The sequence below is a fragment of the Anoplophora glabripennis genome, unplaced genomic scaffold (assembly GCF_000390285.2).
Source record: "Anoplophora glabripennis isolate ALB-LARVAE unplaced genomic scaffold, Agla_2.0 scaffold610, whole genome shotgun sequence".
NCBI lineage: Eukaryota > Metazoa > Arthropoda > Insecta > Coleoptera > Cerambycidae > Anoplophora > Anoplophora glabripennis.
In genome coordinates this window covers 210,528-224,922 of record NW_019416689.1, presented here as the reverse complement: position 1 = coordinate 224,922, position 14,395 = coordinate 210,528, and the positions used below count along the sequence as shown (strand labels likewise).

The following is a 14,395-nucleotide window of genomic DNA, read 5'->3' as shown; positions in this document are numbered from 1 at the left end:
TTTTTGGCAAACTGTCTTAATTTGATGGAATGGAGAAACTGAGAAAAAAAGATGATATCGAACAGTCTGCTAAAATCATTCTGTCTTCAGCTAATGGAGCCCCAGGATTAACTGTTTGTATATTGCATAACTCTTTTTTAATTATAATTTCATGAAAATTTTATTTAGAGAAACCGATACCGGTCTGCCTATGCAGAGGTTTTAGATAAACTGAAACAGGAGTTTCTTGAAAGGTATGAGAAAAAATCGCTTTCATCCGGCGACGGATTGGACAAATATGTTCCTGTTAAGACATTAGGAAAGGGTTCTTTTGGACATGTGGTAAATGTTTCAGTATTCTGTAAGAATTTAAAAAGATCTTAATTCTTTCAGTTAGACATAACTATATCCAGCACTTGTTACTAAAGGCTAGTATTAAAGAAAATACAAGAATATCAATATCAGTCAAAAATTAACAATTGTCGTTAGATATTTTGTTGTTCATAGGAAATAAATTCATTGTTTAATTTATAAAATTTGAAGCAAAGCTCGTGTAAACAAATAATTTAAAAACATTAACTGTAAAGATACTATGAATGTATTAAAATTTGTTTTAGTTCCTTGTAAAATATAAAGAAGGTGACGTGGAGGCTTTCTATGCCATGAAGGTTTTGGATAAAAGAAGAATGATGAAACTCGAACAGGTTGACCATTCTCTAAATGAAAAAAAGATTTTGGAGTCAGTGCGATTTCCTTTTATTGTGTCCATGAAACAGTGTTTTAAGGATAACAGTTATATTTATTTTATCATGCCATTTATTAATGGTGGAGAGATGTTTACTCATTTAAGGAGGTATTTTTTCAACTTTTTTTCAGTTTAGGTAACGTAATTTTTAATGAAATAAAATACTTTCTTAGTAGACTATAAATTTAGTTTCAGCAATGTGTATATTTTTTAGAATGAAGAGATTTACAGAAGTTTTAGCAAAATTTTATGCAGCCCAAGTTGTATTATCATTAGAGTTTCTCCATTACTGCGACATACTCTATAGAGATTTGAAACCTGAAAATATTTTGATTGATCAGAAGGGATATATAAAAATAGCCGATCTAGGATTTTGTAAGGTAATTTTTCTGAAATGTACTAAAATAACTTCACCAAAATGCACGCCTATAAAATGTATACTAGTATTGTTTTTTATCTAATCCCAATAGATTGTAAAAGGACGTACATGGACTTTATGCGGCACCCCAGACTACATTGCTCCAGAGATAATCCTGAGTAAAGGTTATGGCAAGGCTATCGATTGGTGGTCTTTTGGTGTGCTGATTTTTGAGATGAATGCTGGATACCCCCCATTTATTGCTCGAGATCCGATAAGGGTATATGAAAAGATAGTATCCTGCCAGTATAAATGTCCTGGAGCATTCTCCTCAGACTTACAAGATTTGGTAAAAAATTTGCTGCAGCTAGATTTAAGTAGAAGGTACATCTTAATTTTGTGATTTTATTGGCTTCCATAATTATTTACTTAAAGTAAATTCAGATTTTTATAGTTCTAATATGAATATTATATAAATTTTTACAGATATGGTAATTTAAGAAATGGGGTTCAAGACATTAAAACCCACAAATGGTTCAGAGACACCGACTGGTTGGCAGTTTATAATTGTCAAATTCAGCCACCGTTTGTACCACAAATTAAATCGATAGGAGATGTAGCTAACTTTGACGAATCTACAGAAGAAAATAAACTTAGAGTAAGTGAACATATGTGGTATAAGGATGAATTTGAAAGTTTTTAACTTGTTTAAATGTTTTAAATAAATATTTCATTATACCAGTCCCTTATTCCAAAATGGTCAGAAGTAAACTCTTTACTCCAGTGCTTGTAGCCATAAATAAATAAATCAAACCATAATTTTCTTACTTCTTAATCTGACACAATTTTGTGTACTTTTTGCATGTTAATTGTCGTTCATTTCGCATAGTGTTCTACCTGTGTGTTTGGAACATTATATTGTTACAAAAACCTACTTCTACCTTTGTTTATCATGAACAAAAATGGGGAGGACCGAGACTGTATGGTTTAACTTTTTAAAACTCTCTGTGTGTCAGCGGGAAGTGGGAAGTATTTTAGTTATTCTTAAAAGTTGTTAAAAATGGAAGCGGGTGTTAACGGCTGATCTGATAATAATCAAGGGAGTCATACACGATTAAATTTAATAGATCAAGAACATCTACTTTTCACTAAAATTGACATATCTATTGTTCTATAATTAACAACTGTTACACCCATGGAATCAAATTTTCAACGTCTCACAGGTCTATATGTTGAGAATAAGTTACTGTCTATTATTTTAATACTAGACTAAATATATTTTTTTCAACAAAGACTGCTTTGGTATAGTTGTTACGATGTCAATTGGAACTTGTAAATGTTAAAGCACAGGACCGTATGCACTTCTCCTGAAATTTCTTCCTATGCTTTGACCATGATGTGTCTCGTAATTTATACTCGAATAGCAATTCGGCGAGTTCTAGCAAACTATATTGGTCCATTAGGTCGTAAATAATTTTTTTTGTATGATACACGGGTTCACTTAGCTTTGCCAGTGCAGTGCAGAGCATTGGCGGGGTATGTTGTTGGTATAATAGGTATTATTATTTATTAGTTGATATTATTATTTGTTCATATCGTAACCAGTAAAGGGTAATAGTTATTAAAATAAATGTTATATGCAATTATCTAGTAATTTAGCGTGGCTCTCTGGAGACTCTTTGAAGTGAAGGATAACGAAATAACTCCTGAAAATCTCCAAATAGTGGAACCGGTTTTTGTTGAAAGTATCGAAACAAACTCAGTTTTAAAAAAAAAGATTTACACATAAAAAGTCAACGTATTATATTAAATATATATGAATGTTTGAAAATTGAAAATAATGAACAATGTGATAAAAAAGTTAGGAAACAGATTAACGAATTAACTAAGATATCAAAAACGACAATTTATCCCGTGATTAAAGAAGGATTGATCAAGGTACAGGGTGATTCACTATATTTTGACCCCCCCCCCCCTTTAACTTTTTTGTTTTAAGAGATAAAAAATTTTTAAATATAAAAGTTGCACGAGTTTTTATGAATTTTTCGAAAATGATAGTAGAAAAATAAATGATGTCCAAATAAAATGGCCGCGGACTTTGTTAAGTTAAATGGAACACCCTGTATATTTTTACATATTTGGATAGAACGTTCCCTGTTGAGCATAGTCATATTGGGTTTGTTGGGTCCATCTCTAACAATTAGAGAGATACAATTAAAAAACGAAAATAAAGTTTTTTATTAAGAAAATAAGATATTTTGTAATTGTTAAAACCTCTTTCAGGCATTTCTGCCTTTTTCCAATTACGTAAGGATTTACAGTTTTAGTTATAGTATATTTTGACAGATCGGACATTGATATGGTCCAAAATGCGCATAGGTACTTTAACTAAATCTCACTAATTAGGCCGTGAGAGGCCTAATTACTCATGGACAATGTTATATGGTAGGCTGTGACAGTGACAGGTAATGTCATGAAAACAGTGTTATTGTTTGACAGTTTGTAGTATTATTTAATTAAAATGGGTTACACAGAAGTAGAAAATTGAAATATTATAGGAATTAAAATAGAGCAAAGTTCTCCATACTCTATTTTAATTCTAAATAATTTTCTACTTCTGTGTAACCCATTTTAATTAAATAATAATACAAACTGTCAAACAATACGTTGTCAAGACCTTACTACTTGTCACTGTCACAACCTACCATATAATGTCCATGAGTAATTAGACCTCTCACGACCTAATTAGTGAGATTTTTCTACATTACCTACTCATTTTGGACCGTATCAATGTCCGATATATCAAAATATATTTTAACTAAATCTGTAAATCCTTACGTAATTGGAAAAAAGGCTGAAATGCCTGAAAGAGGTCTAACAATTACAAGAAGTCTTATTTTTTAAATAAAAAACCTTTTAGTTTTTTAATATTATCTCGCTTATTGTTAGAGATGAATCCAACAAACCCAATATGACTATGCTCGACAGGGAAGGTTCTATCAAAATATGTAAAAATATATAGAGTGTTCCATTTAACTTAACAAAGTTAACATCCGCGGCCATTTTATTTGGACATCATTTATTTTTCTATCATTTTCGAAAAATTCATAAAAACTCGTGCAACTTTTATATTTAACATTTTTTTTATAACTCTTAAAACAAAAAAGTTAAAGGGGGGTCAAAATATAGTGAATCACCCTGTACAGAGGAAACGGAAAAATACAAAATGAAAGAAAATTGACCATTTTACCAGATGTAATGTGGCCCACAATTTATAATATGTATAAAGAAAATAAAGTTCCTACTGTAAACATGATTCGAGATAAATTAAGTGAAAAATCTTTAGATATTTTACGACATGCTTTATTACAATGCAATTTTAGACATAGAAAACTTGACAATCATATGGTAATTATATGGTAATATAGCTCGGAATATAGTATATCTACACGAGACAGGGCTAAATTTTTCTGGACACCTATGGATTCTGTAGAATTTATGAGTTAAATTTTTTTATGCGGTTCCATTTGAGATCGTAACAACTATAATATGATTTGACATACCAAACGGGAATGGAGGAAAAGTTAATTAAATCTAATTTTAACCGATTAAGAAAAAAATATAACTCAAAATCTGTTTACGAGCGTTTTATTAATTTTAATCCATACAGTCAAATATGTTCTTATTAAGAAAAATTAATCTGAATTTCGTAATTTTAGAGAAAATGAGGATAACAATTTGATGAATCAGAATTAAAAGAACTCTACTGACACAGAATTAGTTCCTTCTTAAATAAAAACTATTATTTTGCACATCATAGCTTAATTTTCACCAGAAAAAAATATTTAAAATAGTTTAACAGAAATTTATTGAGGGTTGGGCTGAGGCGGATAGTTGTAGCCATATTGACCTTGTGGGGGTGGCCCAGGCGGCCCCTGTCCTGCTGGGGGCCTATACTGATAGCCTTGCGGTTGTTGTCCATACTGAGGCTGAGGCGGATAACCGCCCGGTTGAGGTGGATATCCGTATGTATTGGGCGGACCAGCTGGGCCCGGAGGATATCCTTGATTAGGAGGAGGAGTGTAACCAGCATTAGGATTAGACGGTTGAGAGTTGGGAGGGTACTGGGGTTGATATGGCTGAGAAGTAGCGGGTGGCGCAGGAGCCGCTGACGAAGTGACAGCCGGGCTAGAATTGTTTGTTGGAGGACTGGAGAATGGGGGCATCTGAGAATTATTTGTTGCATAATTTTGGGGAGCGGTAGGAGGCTGGTTGGAGTAGGGGGGCTGAGTGGTCTGAGGCTGGCTTGAAGGTGGCGGCACATAGCCTTGTTGCGGGGGATATCCCTGTTGAGGAGGGTAATTTTGAGGTGGAGTGCTATTAGGATATGGGGCACCGTTTGGAGGAGCTCCATATTGCGCAGGTTGATTTTGAGGAGGGGCGTTAGGAGGAGGATAAGGTCCTGGTGGAGCGCTTTGCTGTTGCGGAGCACCACTTGGGGGTGGTGTACCATAACCTGGAAATGCACAAAACCAGTAGATGATATTCTGGAATTTCTCAAAGTAATATTAAAATAGGAGAAAGACAGCTTACTCTACTAAAATGGATAATTAGGAATTTTAACTAAATACACAGAAAACTCTGTAAAGGTACCCAATTCTGCCGTCTAGAGATGGCAGTGCCAAGAACAACCAATAGTAGCAGGTAGTAACTTAGTGTGAATTTAATTGGAAGAAAACACCAATGCAAATAACTCGCTCTACTGATAAATCATAAGCTAGAACTGTTTACGTATATTAGAATTATGGAACAGACTATATTTGTTTTTAGTTATTATAAAAATGTAGTTCTAATGCTAGAGTCCCTATATAGAGAATACCGCAAACCTGTAATTTCAGCTACAAAAAATGGAACTAAAAGATGTTTTATAATAATTATTCCATCGTATTCTAAACAAAAGGAATTTTTTTTAATACATTTTTCTTATGAAGGGACAAATTTTCTAGTCTCCCTGGAGCAAACTATCAAAGCAAATTTGTAACATGTATACAGGGTGTACCATTTAACACTCTTGCTGCCAATATCTCCGAAATGAAGAAATTTATTTTAGTTTCAGAAACTGGGGTTGTATTTTGAAAGATCGTTAAATTTTGAGTAATTTTTGTAATATAAAGTTTTTCCCAATGTTTACTTGTTTTCAAGACATATCCACTTCAATATGCAATGTTTGATGTAACAGGAAAATCTATTTTAAGTATTTAAATCACACAGAGACAAAATATTCTTTTAAAATATGGTTAGAATGACTTTATTCACACCACATACTAACTAACAAACAATAAAGTATAAAAAAAAAACAAATGATCTACAAAAAAAAAAATTGTACGATGGTAAATATAACTAAATTGAAAGTCGCAAGCTGATAAAACTGTAATTATTGGAAAACTAATATGTGTCATCTGTCATATATGTTTTATTGACATGAGCCACCTATGACTGCATTTTTTAATAACATTTGATAAAATACGGTTCGTCTCTGCCTCTTATAAGTTTTGCCATTTTACAATTTTTTTTTCTGCAGTTGATCATTCGTTTTTTTTATAATTTATTGTTTGTTAGTGAATAAAGCCATTATAACAATATTTTGAAAGAATATTTTATCTCAGTGTGATTTAAATAAAATAATAGTTTTTCCTGTTCCATGATATATTGCATATTATTGAAGTTGACATATCTCGTAAACAAGTAAATATACGGACAAACTTTATATTACAAAAAATTACTCAAAATTTAACGATCTTTCAGATGGACTGCATTTCCACGTTCCAGGGATCAAAAAATTTTTTAGTAACGCCACGCCATCTATACAGAAAGATTTGAACTAACAGTTCTAACTGCAATTTAAGCTATTCGAGGGACCTAACAACCCCAGTTTGCGGAACTAAAATAAATTTCTTTATTTCGGAGATATTGACAGCGGGAGTGTTAAATATCACACCATGTATATCATTGCAATCAGAAAAAATAGACAAATAAAAAAAAGATAAAAAAAACAAAAAACAGTTTTTTTATAGATTTCTTTTAAATCATAAGAAAATTTCATATAACCTTGATCTTTACTATTTTATTCGTAGACAGAAAAATAAAAAAGATAGGTGGTGGGGAGGATGTGGAGGGAATGACCGTGTATAATGCACTAGGTAGAAGTACGAAAAAGGGGAATTAATATTTGTTTTATTACATATCTACATTTAAAAATATGTATATATTTAAGAATTCCTCTTTTTTATTTTAAAAGTAGAGAAAACACATTGATTTTTGTTGATAGCCATTTTCTTAGACATGACATCTCTTTTTCAATGCAGAATATTGTCTATTAAAACAAAGATAAAAGAGGCAAAATAAGTCATGCAATTCAATCATTATTCTAAATGATTGTACGTGGTTGCAAGCTATACTATTCACTAATATGGATACAAGTGCAGCAGAAACAGTTTACGCATGAAATTGTCTCTAACAATGAGTGAAGACATTTGTACTTTGTTGTAACAATCTTATTATTGTGATCTCATAATATTATGTTGCAAACAAAGTATTCCGATTAACCTGAATATCTGAATATTTGGATATGACTAATTTTTTAATACAATAATTGCAAAAATATATAATTGAAGGTCAAAACGGTGCAAACTGATAGGATTGTCTGTTACTAAAAATATGTATAAATACCTGGTTGCTGATAATTATTATGAGCAGCAGTTGTTGGGGGTTGTCCATAGTTTCCTTGTGGAGCACCAGCGGGGTAACCTGGTGGTTGATTTGGAGGAGGATATTGGCCCTGTGGATAACCCTGTCCTTGGGGTGGATACTGGTTAGGATATTGCCCTTGAGGGTACCCCCTTTGAGGGTACTGATGTGGACCAGGAAGGCCAGGTCTCTGGGGTCCTGGTTGTTGCCTTTTTTTGAATAAAATGTTTATTGTAAAAGGAAAATATTTCTACTATTATTTTACCTGTATGGGCCTCCTGGTCCTGGTGGTTGTTGCTGATGATTAAAATTGTTCATATGCTGCTGGTCGGTAGTGGGAGGTTGGGGGCCATGAGTTGGCTGAGGAGGACCCCCTCCTGGTCCTGGTGGCTGTATCATCTAAAAATTTAGTTTTTTGTAAAAATGATAACCAAAAAGGGATTTCTCCTTGCTTTCATGTCCAATATTTATAAACGATAATATATAATTTTTTCACAGGTGGTAAAATACCCAAAAAATAGGAAAAAAAAACAAATACACAAATAAATGACTTCAGCCAATACGATAATATATGTTTAGGAACCATTTTAAGTGCTGTTTATTATACAGGATGTTACAAATTTGTAGGTCAATTCATTAACCACATATTCTTTGGAGTAAAATAATGTGATTTTTCTTATGTCATTTTTCATTTCGGAGTCCGGAGTCCCATTTTCAAAATCCATGGTGTCAAAATTAAAATTTAAAAAATGATTTTTATTGATAACCCCGGTGATTGTAGAGTTATTTATTTGAAATTTAGCACATATTTTGATCTTAAGTCGGCACATTTTTGTGTAACTTTGGTTTAGAATATTAAAGCACGAAGGGAGGGGAGTGGGGTTGCAGTACCCATGGACTCCCCATTTTTTTTGAGTATGCCTATGCTGCTTTTTTTTTAGATAAAGCGGCATTTTATTCTATTTATTTCACTCTTGTAAGATCTTTATTTGGGGCCTCATTTACTAGATATTGTAAATATTTGGATACGCGACATCGATTTAGTCAACGTTTTTTTATATCTCTTCCAATTCAAAAGATAAAATGTGCAGTGAAAAAGTACTGGTTCCATCAAGTCTGTTACCGATTTTAACCGAGTTGCTGTGGAAACCAAGATACTTTCAATATTTTATTCACTACTCATAGGTATGTTTTATTTATTTTTGTGCAAATTTACTACTTCGGTAAAATTCGACATTAGTAATAGCTTTAGAGGCAAATAATTTATATCAATAATCAATGTAAACATTGTCAGTATCTTGTTTTCCACGGCAATTCTGATAAAATCAGTAACAGACTTGATTAAACCAGTATTTTTCTCTATGCATATCATGTTGTATGCCATAAATGGGAAGAGATATGAAAGAACCATCATATGATATAAAAAAGTATGTGTGGACATGAAACAAATGATTTTGATAACGCAGTTCTTAAGGCAATAAACTCCTTAAGATGGAATTTTAAGAAGACTGCTCTTAAGGTTTCCCACTTGCTAATCTCCAGTTTTCTTGTAATGGCTAACCAACAGTTCTGAATCACCCTGTATATCTAAAATATTTGTCAAAACTTTATAATGAAAACAGAGTTTTGAAGTGTGACAAAGTTTCCGTCGGGCAAAAGTTCAAATTATAATGTCACATAAACCCTCCAAGAAAAAAAAAAATTGCTGATACTCACAGGCAGCAATGTATTTACACTTTGTGCTGAATCTGCTAGAGTGGCCAGGAAAACCAGATTTCTGTGCAATTGAGTCTGATACTGCATAACTTCTTGAGCTTTTCCTTTACTTTGATATTCTTGTATGGTTTGAATGAGGTGTCCATTTTCGTCTAATAATCTCTGGATTTGTTTAGGATCTGGTGGAGGACGGGGGCCAGGGCGTTGAGCAAAAGTTGCAGACATTTATAAGTAGTTGCTAGTAACAAAATTTTAGTTCAGAAACAGGAAATATTTATAACTTTTATCAAATCTATTCGAGTTCAGGTCACCGATCACATCACACTTTTTCAGTTTTTTCGCAGCGTGCCACAAATAATAGCTTGTTTACATGAATCCATGGTTCACCAAAGCGTGTTGGTTATTGGTTGCAGTTTGGTTGCATTCAGGTTGGAACGGAATTCCGGAGATACTTAATGTAAAATATTTTAAACTGTAGAATAAGGCTGTAATCAATTACATATTCTTCTACCTATAGTATCTACTACTTACACTTATTTCTTCTTTGGCTATTGAACTGAACTTGAATTGAATTGAACTTGAATACTTGCTCACATTCTCTTATAGCGATTTCCATTGAGAAAACTGGTGCACACTGAGTGCACCATTTACGTTCCATTGGTCAAGTCGGTGCAAATTTTCAAATTCCATTGGAAATCTAGAGCAACAGTTCTTGCTCTGAGTGCATATTATTTCGCACGAGGTCTTGGAGTTGGTGCCGGTGTCAGTGCAAGAAAAAATGGCGGTAAATATGGACAAAGTAGTTGCTCCATTATTATCGTTTTTATCAAGTAGTAGTAGTGATGATCATGAAATGTATGTTATACCAGTTATACGCGAACAACTGCCAAAAGTGGAAGGATTAATTGAAAATGTCATCTACAAACTTAAATAAGTGATCTGTTTCGTCTACAGGAATACACAATGTAACTTCCTCGTCGTTTATTTTAAATTTCAAATTTAATTCTTGGTTCACTGTAACTACTTTCTTTAAAAAACTTCAACTGGTCAACTGTTACTTTGACTGAATAAAAATCAAAACAAAAACATAACCTATAATGTCAGAAACCCAAGCAAAAATTGTCATTCCATTGAGATTGCACCAGAGCATATTTCTCATACAACCAGTGGAGTGTCAGTGCTGCCCGAGTGCAGCCCCAGTTTTCCTCAATGGAAATCGCTATTAATTTTATTTGAATATCAGGGAGTTAGCATTAGAGAAAGATAGTAACCCAACTATGTCTTTCTCTCTCTGTCACTCGTCTAGACTGTCGCCGTAGAAGGCATGCCCCCTCCACGTAGTATATGCTCTAAGGTATAGAGATGCAAGGTACAAAACATATCATAGTACGGTACGATTTTTCCGGCTACTGTTTTTTTCCAAGGACGTTTAAATAAAGAATGTCCTTGAGTAAATATAACTGATAATATTCTAAGAAATATAAGGTCTATGGGTAGCTGGCTAAATACCCCCTGGGTGAAGACCAGAAAAAAAGAAGAAGAAGGACTATGGGTGGTGGTGGTAGTAAAAAAAAATAGTAAGGTTATGTTCTATGGTGAAGTGAAAACCATAGTTTTTAAAATAACTAAAATTAGAAACAACGAATATGAAAATAAGACGTTATAAAAAAGTCAATAAACGTTTAGGATTCTACATCAATAACTTTGGTTTCAGACAACCATATCAACTTTTAGTAGACGGCACATTTTGTTACGCTGCTTTAAATGTAAGTTTTGTAGATAAGTTAATACTGTCTCTTAAATAATTTTTTTATTTGTTAATGCAGAACAAGATAAATATAGCAAATAACATCCCAAGATATCTACAAGGTGATATAAAACTTCTAACAACGCAATGTGCTATTATAGAAATGGAAAATTTGGGCCCTAAATTGAATGGAGCTTTGTTAATTTTAAAGAAATATGTCATTCATAAGTGTGGACATGAAGGTAAACCGATATTAGGATCTCAATGTTTCTTGTCTATGTTAGGAAGCAAGAATGAAAATCATTATATTATAGCAACACAAGATCGTGACTTACAAGACATAGTCAGAAATAAGCCAGGTGTACCTTTACTCTATTTACATTCAAAAACTCCAATTTTGGAACAACCATCAGAATTATCAATGAAAGCAGTTAAAGATAAACTTGCTAATTTATGTGAAACTGAAAAAATCGCCTTGGAAGAATTGAAATTAAAGGGTGGTATAGTTAGTAATGAAGAGAAACCTAAAAAGAGAAAAAAGAAGGGACCAAATCCTCTATCTTGTAAGAAAAAAAGGTATAAACCAAACTTGCAGACTGTTACAATTAGTAAGAAAGAAAGTCGACCTGAAGTAGAAAAGAGGAAACGGAAAAGAATTAAAATACCGAAGCATGTGAAAGAAGAATTACTTAAAATTAAAACAAACGAGTAATATTGTTAAATTTTTATTTTGTTTATATATAGGAATATTTTTTAATACACTGTGAAATACACAGAAGTTTTCTACTATACATATTTGTTTACAATTTCCTTTCTACCTACTTATAACTGACATCATAGACCCGTTAATAAATTATTAAACCTACTCTTCTGTTTAATACATGTTATAGTTAGGTAGTATTATATGTGTATATTTGTATTTTAATCAATATACAATAACATCACATTAAAATATGTAAGAAAAATTGTAAAACCATTTTCGATAAAAAATTCAGTCTGTAAAAAGCTGCTAACTGTACAGTTCTTTATAAATAAATTAAAAACAGGCAAATTACACTTGTGATGCAGGTTGGGAAGGCAAATTTATATTTTTTATATTTAGAAATGCAAAGTAACCATAAAATGTAGGTCTAATCAAAATTATATTGAATCAGCGTACAAGACAGGAACTAGGAATTCTCGCTTACTTGTAGATTTATAATGTTTAGGTAGATTCGTCTATTTTGTAAAACTTTGATAGGTAACTATTGTCGCTCATTAAAGTTAAATACGCAACTTTTCTGTCGGTCCAAATTTGGAAGGCACTTGGTCATATTTAGCCATTCCTTAGTTGATACAAATAAATCTTAATAATATAACAAAATTTAAGGAAACATTAAATTCCTTACATCGATCAGTATGTTTAAAAAAAGGCAGAACTGTGTTTCACAAAATAGACGAAACTGTCGTAAGCTAAGCTACAGCCAAAATTTTAAGCAATTTCCTAGTTCTGAACAGATGGTTAACCCTTTCAATTTTTTTGTCAAATACGGTAACCAATTCAGTACGTCATACTAAAACCTATGCACAAGTTTTCATATCAAAATTTTGAAAAATGACAAGAACTTTGATGATTTTGTTACGGGAACTGTCCTAAACCAGTCTGGTGGCACGATACATTAATGGCTTCATGAAAGGGTTAATTTTTTACATAAATTGCATATCATTAAATAGCAATTGCTGCAGTCTTTATATTGTATTGTCAGAAATGTAAAGATAAATAACAAAAATTCTCAATCCGTTTTGATTTACATGTAATAATCTTTGATTATTTCCTTACATTAATATAATAAATGAGCACCTTTTATAAAATTCTAATTCTACTAATTACAGTTTAAAGCTTATTTTTTTACATGACCTAAATTTCGTTTAACCAAGCTGAATGGTGTTATCAAGAGGTTGTTTTTGGTTGTTTCAGCGAAATATCGAAATAATCATAACAATTTTGATATGTAAAAATTAAATCCATTACATAAAATAGTCAAACAAAAATTAGCAAACTTTTTTTTGTTCTATAAAGTCTAACATACATTTACTACCAAATTCTATAAACAGTCATATAGTATTGTGTTTCGGTTGCACTAATTTTATATAAATCTATAACTTGTAGGCGATTCATTCTAGGTATTCATAATATAAATAAAATATTGGTGGGAGTTTTAATTATCTTGAATATCGTAATAATTTATATCAGTTTATAACAAAATAAAAAAGTTAAGAGAACAAAATGATTAATTTTTGTTTGACTTATCTCCTTAACATATCACAAAAGAATTATTACCTAAAATTCTTAAAGTATATTTATTCAGCTTCATTTCATTTAATAAATAATGTTTCTATAAACTCTTTTGTGATTTTTTAAGGTTAAAGTTAATTTATTAAACAACTATATGTACATAATGATCACATTTAAATTTTCACACTTCAGTTTCACTTTTCAAATTACAGTACTTCTCCGCCATCACCGTAAGTACTTGTTCAAATTTGGTATGTCTTTCGTTAGCACTAGCGAAAGCTCCCCTACTGCCCCACAAGAATTTCAGTTGGAATTCTGTTTTAAACATATCTAAAGTCAGTTCATCCAATCTTGCTTCACTCAACACTATTTCGGCATTTCGTTGATAGGTGGGTATAAGTTCCATGTATTTCCTGGCAGTTTCCATGTGGTTTAATAAAGTACTAAGGCCAAAATCTTGAGTATTCGATTCCCACAAGCCTAAGCAACTCGCCGAAAGCTGGCTCTGGTCATTAGGCGCGAGGAAATCATCCAAACTACGTTCCAGCAGTAGTATAAGTGGCAGTAGGTGCGGGATCGTTGTGTTTGGGGCCTGTGGGTTTGAGCAACTGTTCATGTGTTTCAGTGTTGGGCGGAGTTTAGCTTCAAAGTTGAAGGCAGAATCGGTGTATTTTTGTCTTAGCATGTGCCATGTCGAATCCAACTTTTCAATCTGCAAAATAATTTAGAATACATGAATTCAGAAAATTATATTAACTTAAAGAAGTCAGATTATCCCGTTAACATTTTTTAAATGAATTAATTTATTTTCCAAGAAATCATCGATTA

The 14,395-nt window shown here is 32.2% G+C and overlaps 4 protein-coding genes across 5 annotated transcripts in view; 2 read left to right on the top strand and 2 right to left on the bottom strand.

The window, feature by feature from the left end:
- The first annotated feature begins 29 nt into the window (after positions 1-29).
- LOC108914153 (cAMP-dependent protein kinase catalytic subunit alpha-like) lies at positions 30-1,785 on the top strand. Its single transcript, XM_018719880.1, has 6 exons — positions 30-113; positions 169-321; positions 597-832; positions 939-1,104; positions 1,195-1,466; positions 1,569-1,785. Exons 1-6 carry the CDS (start codon positions 30-32, stop codon positions 1,783-1,785), a joined length of 1,128 nt encoding a protein of 375 aa, XP_018575396.1.
- A 2,644-nt stretch (positions 1,786-4,429) lies between these two features.
- LOC108914155 (proline-rich protein 2) lies at positions 4,430-9,918 on the bottom strand. Of its 2 annotated transcripts, none has more exons than XM_018719884.2 (4): positions 9,564-9,918; positions 8,095-8,228; positions 7,812-8,038; positions 4,430-5,598 (listed from the first exon to the last, which is right to left on the bottom strand). In XM_018719884.2, exons 1-4 carry the CDS (start codon positions 9,768-9,770, stop codon positions 4,949-4,951), a joined length of 1,218 nt encoding a protein of 405 aa, XP_018575400.1. In that variant the 5' UTR covers positions 9,771-9,918; the 3' UTR covers positions 4,430-4,948. The 2 variants fall into 2 exon arrangements, with proteins under 2 accessions (XP_018575400.1, XP_018575399.1); XM_018719883.1 differs by having other exon boundaries at positions 9,546-9,917.
- A 1,105-nt stretch (positions 9,919-11,023) lies between these two features.
- Positions 11,024-12,083, top strand: LOC108914160 (rRNA-processing protein UTP23 homolog). The gene is made up of 2 exons (XM_018719891.1): positions 11,024-11,311; positions 11,372-12,083. The coding sequence occupies exons 1-2, from the start codon at positions 11,192-11,194 to the stop codon at positions 12,002-12,004; spliced, it is 753 nt and encodes a 250-aa protein (XP_018575407.1). The 5' UTR covers positions 11,024-11,191; the 3' UTR covers positions 12,005-12,083.
- Positions 12,002-14,395, bottom strand: part of LOC108914158 (breast cancer anti-estrogen resistance protein 3 homolog) — a 47,175-nt gene continuing 44,781 nt past the window's right edge. The window contains exon 5 of the mRNA XM_018719887.1: positions 12,002-14,279. Coding sequence (XP_018575403.1) covers positions 13,749-14,279 — 531 coding nt within the window. The 3' untranslated portion in view covers positions 12,002-13,748. The remainder of the gene's footprint in view (positions 14,280-14,395) is intronic.

Bases quoted from the DNA above. Each gene is read 5' to 3' on its own strand.
- LOC108914153 (XM_018719880.1), top strand. From the start codon at position 30: ATGGAGAAACTGAGAAAAAAAGATGATATCGAACAGTCTGCTAAAATC. The intron at 833-938 runs GTATTTTTTCAA...TATATTTTTTAG, and splicing joins ATGTTTACTCATTTAAGGAG to AATGAAGAGATTTACAGAAG. The intron at 1,105-1,194 runs GTAATTTTTCTG...TAATCCCAATAG, and splicing joins CCGATCTAGGATTTTGTAAG to ATTGTAAAAGGACGTACATG.
- LOC108914155 (XM_018719883.1), bottom strand. From the start codon at position 9,770: ATGTCTGCAACTTTTGCTCAACGCCCTGGCCCCCGTCCTCCACCAGAT. The intron at 8,039-8,094 runs GTAAAATAATAG...ATTCAAAAAAAG, and splicing joins GGACCAGGAGGCCCATACAG to GCAACAACCAGGACCCCAGA. The intron at 5,599-7,811 runs GTATTTATACAT...GTGCATTTCCAG, and splicing joins TAATAATTATCAGCAACCAG to GTTATGGTACACCACCCCCA.
- LOC108914160 (XM_018719891.1), top strand. From the start codon at position 11,192: ATGAAAATAAGACGTTATAAAAAAGTCAATAAACGTTTAGGATTCTAC. The intron at 11,312-11,371 runs GTAAGTTTTGTA...TTGTTAATGCAG, and splicing joins TTTGTTACGCTGCTTTAAAT to AACAAGATAAATATAGCAAA.